The following is a 5,591-nucleotide window of genomic DNA, read 5'->3' as shown; positions in this document are numbered from 1 at the left end:
GCTGGCCCAGGTGTCACTATGAGTGGCAATGTCCCCACACCTGCTGGCCCAGGTGACACTCTGGGTGGCAATGTCCCCACACCTGCTGGCCCAGGTGACACTATGAGTGGCAATGTCCCCACACCTGCTGGCCCAGGTGACACTCTGGGTGACAATGTCCCCACACCTGCTGGCCCAGGTGTCACTCCGGGTGGCAATGTCCCCACACCTGCTGGCCCAGGTGTCACTATGAGTGGCAATGTCCCCACACCTGCTGGCCCAGGTGACACTCTGGGTGGCAATGTCCCCACACCTGCTGGCCCAGGTGACACTATGAGTGGCAATGTCCCCACACCTGCTGGCCCAGGTGTCACTCTGGGTGGCAATGTCCCCACACCTGCTGGCCCAGGTGACACTCCGGGTGGCAATGTCCCCACACCTGGTGGCCCAGGTGACACTCCGGGTGGCAATGTCCCCACACCTGCAGGCCCAGGTGACACTCCGGGTGGCAATGTCCCCACACCTGGTGGCCCAGGTGTCACTCCAGGTGGCAATGTCCCCACACCTGCTGGCCCAGGTGTCACTCCGGGTGGCAATGTCCCCACACCTGCTGGCCCAGGTGTCACTCCGGGTGGCAGTGTCCCCGTGCCGGTGCCAGCCCTGCTGTCCCTCCCTCTGTGCCGCCCGCAGGTGCCACCGTGTGCCAGCCGCCGCCGTGTCCCCCGGGCCAGCGCGTCACCTGCGAGCCGCAGGACGGCGAGGACGTGCGCGTCATCGGGGGCTACCCCTGCCTGCCGCTGTCCCAGCCCTGGCAGGTGCTGCTCTACGGCCCCCTGCGCTGCGGGGGCGTCCTGCTGCGGCCCCTCTGGGTGCTCACCGCCGCCCACTGCGCCAAGAGGTGACAACAGGGGACACCTGGGGACAGGGGACACCCCCTGGGGACAGGGGACATCACCTGGGGACAGGGACAGGGGACAGGGACAGGGGACAGCTCACAGGGACAGGTGTGACCCCTCTGGGTGCTCACCGCCGCCCACTGCGCCAAGAGGTGACAACAGGGGACACCTGGGGACAGGGGACACCCCCTGGGGACAGGGGACATCACCTGGGGACAGGGGACATCACCTGGGGACAGGGACAGGGACAGGGGACACCACCTGGGGACAGGGGACACCCCCTGGGGACAGGGGACATCACCTGGGGACAGGGACAGCTCACAGGGACAGGTGTGACCCCTCTGGGTGCTCACCACCGCACACTGCGCCAAGAGGTGACAACAGGGGACACCTGGGGACAGGGGACACCACCTGGGGACAGGGACAGGGGACAGGGGACATCACCTGGGGACAGGGGACACCACCTGGGGACAGGGACAGGGGACAGGGGACATCACCTGGGGACAGGGGACACCACCTGGGGACAGGGACAGGGGACAGGGGACATCACCTGGGGACAGGGGACACCACCTGGGGACAGGGACAGGGGACAGGGGACATCACCTGGGGACAGGGGACATCACCTGGGAACAGGGACAGGGACAGGGGACAGGGGACAGCTCATGGGGACACTTCAATGTCCTGAACCCCGCAATGTCCCCCATGTCCACAGTCCACTCAATGTCCCCGCTGTCCCCAGTGTCCCCAACCCCCCCAAAGTGCCCGCAATATCCCCACTGTCCCCAACTCCCGCAATGTCCCCAATGCCCCCAACCCTCTCAATGTCCCCAATGTCCCCAAATCCCCCCGTGTCCCCAACCCCCTCAATGTCCCCAGTATCCCAAATGTCCCCAACCCCCTCAATCCCCGCACTGTCCCTAATTCCCCCAGTGTCCCCAACCCCCTCAATGTCCCCAGCCACTGTCCCCGCTGTCCCCAATGTCCCCAACCACTGTCCCCGCTGTCCCCAACCCCGGCACTGTCCCCGCTGTTCCCAATGTCCCCAACCACTGTCCCCACTGTCCCCAACCCCCTCAATGTCCCCAACCCCGGCACTGTCCCCGCTGTCCCCGATGTCCCCAACCACTGTCCCCACTGTCCCCAACCCCGGCACTGTCCCCGCTGTCCCCAACCCCCTCAATGTCCCCAATGTCCCCAAGCACTGTCCCCGCTGTCCCCAATGTCCCAAACCACTGTCCCCACTGTCCCCACTGTCCCCAACCCCCTCAATGTCCCCAATGTCCCAAACCACTCTGTCCCCGCTGTCCCCAATGTCCCCAACCACTGTCCCCGATGTCCCCAACCCCCTCAATGTCCCCAATGTCCCCAAGCACTGTCCCCGCTGTCCCCAATGTCCCCAACCACTGTCCCCGATGTCCCCAACCCCCTCAATGTCCCCAATGTCCCCAAGCACTGTCCCCGCTGTCCCCAATGTCCCCAAGCACTGTCCCCACTGTCCCCCATGTCCCCAACCGCTCTGTCCCCGCTGTCCCCAGGCACTGTCCCCACTGTCCCCAACCCCCTCAATGTCCCCATGTCCCAAACCGCTCTGTCCCCGCTGTCCCCAATGTCCCCAAGCACTGTCCCCAATGTCCCCAAGCACTGTCCCCGCTGTCCCCAGGGGTCTCCGCGTGCGGCTGGGCGAGGACGACCTGACGCGGCGCGAGGGGACGGAGCAGGAGCGGCGCGTGGCGCTGGCCGTGACCCACCCGCGCTTCGACCCGGCCACGCTGGACAACGACCTGGCCCTGCTGCGGCTGGACCGGCCGGCGGCCATCGGCCGCGGCGTCCGGCCACTGGCCCTGCCCCGCGCCTGCGCCCCGGCCGGAGCCTCCTGCCTGCTGTCCGGCTGGGGGACGGTCACCACGCCGCAGGGTCGGGGACAGGGACACCCCCGGGGACAGCGGGGGGAAACTGGGGGGACTGGGGGAAATTGGGGGAAATTGGGGGGAAATGGAGGGGGAAATTGGGGAGATTTGGGTGAAATTGGGGGGGAAATTGGGGAGATTTGGGTGAAAATGGGGGGAACCTGGGGGAACTGGGGAGATTTGGGTGAAATTGGGGGGAAATTGAGGGAAACTGGGGGGGGGAAACTGGGGGAAATCTGTGTGAAATTGGGGGAAAATTGAGGGGGAAATTGGGGAGATTTGGGTGAAAATGGGGGGAAATGGGGGAAATTGGGGAGATTTGGGGGAAATTGGGGGGAAATTGGGGAGATTTGGGTGAAATTGGGGGGAAATGGGGGGAAATTGGGGAGATTTGGGTGAAATTGGGGGAAATTGGGGAGATTTGGGTGAAATTGGGGGGAAATTGGTGGGGGGAAACTGGGGAGATTTGGGTGAAATTGGAGGAAATTGAGGGAAACTGGGGGGGGGGAAACTGGGGAAATCTGTGTGAAATTGGGGGGAAATTGAGGGAGAAATTGGGGAGATTTGGGTGAAACTGGGGGGAAATTGGGGGGAAATTGGAGGAAATTTGGGGTGAAAACTGGGGGAAGCTGGGGGGGAATTGGAGGAAATTTGGGGGGGAAATTGGGGGTGAATTGGGGGAAATTTGGGGGAAATTTTGGGGAAACTGGAGAGAAATTGAGGGGGAATTGGGGGAAATTTGGGGGAAATTTTTGGGAAAGTCGAGGGGGAAATTTGGGGGGTGAATTGCGGGAAGATTGGGGGGGAAAGTCGAGGGGGAAATTTGGGATGAACTGGGGGGAAATTTGGGGGAATTTTGGGGGGAATTGGGGAGAAACTGGGGGGAAATTTGGGGGTGAACTGGGGGGAACTTTTGGGGGGAAATTCTGGGGGTGAACCGAGGTGAATTTGGGGGGAATTTGGGTGCGAGTGACCGGTGTGTGACCCCGCAGTGACCCTGCCGAACCGCCTGATCTGCGCCTACGTGCAGGTGCTGTCGGACGCCGCGTGCCGCCGCGCGTACCCGCAGCGCATCACGCCCAGCATGCTCTGCGCCGGCGTCCGCAACCGCCGCGTCGACTCCTGCCAGGTGAGCCCCGAGCCGCGCCGAAATCTGGCCAAAATCCGGCCAAAGTATGACCAAAATCCGGCCAAAATCCGGCCAAAATCTGGCCAAAATCCGGCCAAAATCTGACCAAAATCCGGCCAAAATATGACCAAAATCCAGCCAAAATATGACCAAAATCTGGCCAAAATCCGGCCAAAATATGACCAAAATCCGGCCAAAATATGACCAAAATATGACCAAAATCTGGCCAAATTATGACCAAAATATGACCAAAATCTGGCCAAATTATGACCAAAATCCGGCCAAAATATGACCAAAATCCGGCCAAAATCTGGCCAAAATCTGACCAAAATATGACCAAAATCCGGCCAAAATCCGGCCAAAATATGACCAAAATCTGCCCCAAATCTGGCCAAAATATGACCAAAATCCACCTAAAATCTGACCAAAATCTGACCAAAAGCCACCTAAAATCTGACCAAAATCCACTGACCCCTGAGTGACCCCCTGACCCCTGAGTGACCCCTGAGTGACCCCTGCCCGTGTCCGCAGGGTGACTCCGGGGGTCCCCTCTCCTGTAATGGGACCCTGAGTGACCCCTGACCCCAGAGTGACCCCAGAGTGACCCCAGAGTGACCCCTGCCCCCCGTGTCCGCAGGGTGACTCCGGGGGTCCCCTCTCCTGTAACGGGACCCTCCAGGGCGTCGTCTCCTGGGGGCTGCAGACCTGCGCCCTGCCCGGCCACCCCGGCGTCTACACCAAGGTGTGCGAGTTCGTGTCCTGGATCCAGGACACCATGGACAGCACGTAGGGACATGGGGACATTGGGACACCTTGGGGACACCTCGGGGACACCTTGGGGACACCTCGGGGACACCTCGGGGACATGGGGACACCTTGGGGACACCTCGGGGACACCTCGGGGACACCTCGGGGACATGGGGACACAGACATGGGGACAGCAGGGTCACAGCAAGGTGTGCGAGTTCGTGTCCTGGATCCAGGACTCCATGGACAGCACGTAGGGACACCTCGGGGACATGGGGACACCTTGGGGACACCTCGGGGACACCTTGGGGACACCTCGGGGACACCTCGGGGACACCTCGGGGACACCTCGGGGACATGGGGACACAGACATGGGGACAGCAGGGTCACAGCAGGGTCACAGCAAGGTGTGCGAGTTCGTGTCCTGGATCCAGGACACCATGGACAGCACGTAGGGACATGGGGACACCTTGGGGACATGGGGACACCTCGGGGACACCTCGGGGACATGGGGACACAGACATGGGGACACCAGAGTCACACCAAGGTGTGCGAGTTCGTGTCCTGGATCCAGGACACCATGGACAGGACATAGGGACATGGGGACACCTCGGGGACACCTCGGGGACACCTGGGGACATGGGGACACAGACATGGGGACAGCAGGGTCACAGCAAGGTGTGCGAGTTCGTGTCCTGGATCCAGGACACCATGGACAGCACGTAGGGACATGGGGACATTGGGGACACCTCGGGGACATGGGGACACTTTGGGGACACGGGGACACCTCGGGGACACGGGGACGGGGGACACCAGGGTCACGCGTGGCTGCGTCTCGACCTGCGGCGGCTCCGGGACGCCGCGGATGCCACCCAGGGGACCTCGGGGACACCTCGGGGACGCGGCGGTGACGCCGCAGCGGGGGACGTTCGG

General features: G+C 62.6%; 1 protein-coding gene across 1 annotated transcript in view; it reads left to right on the top strand.

Annotated features, from left to right (window-relative positions):
* Positions 1 to 4,764, top strand: part of LOC128802352 (uncharacterized) — a 13,719-nt gene extending 8,955 nt beyond the window's left edge. Inside the window, exons 7-10 of the mRNA XM_053968673.1 lie at positions 493 to 877; positions 2,536 to 2,789; positions 3,775 to 3,911; positions 4,549 to 4,764. Of these exons, the coding sequence (XP_053824648.1) occupies positions 493 to 877; positions 2,536 to 2,789; positions 3,775 to 3,911; positions 4,549 to 4,701 (929 nt within the window). The 3' untranslated portion in view covers positions 4,702 to 4,764. The remainder of the gene's footprint in view (positions 1 to 492; positions 878 to 2,535; positions 2,790 to 3,774; positions 3,912 to 4,548) is intronic.
* Positions 4,765 to 5,591: the final 827 nt, after the last annotated feature.

This window comes from Vidua chalybeata, chromosome 39 (assembly GCF_026979565.1).
Source record: "Vidua chalybeata isolate OUT-0048 chromosome 39, bVidCha1 merged haplotype, whole genome shotgun sequence".
In the NCBI taxonomy this organism is placed as follows: Eukaryota; Metazoa; Chordata; class Aves; order Passeriformes; family Viduidae; genus Vidua; species Vidua chalybeata.
Note: the sequence above shows the minus strand (reverse complement) of the source record. Positions and strands in the feature narration are given on the sequence as shown.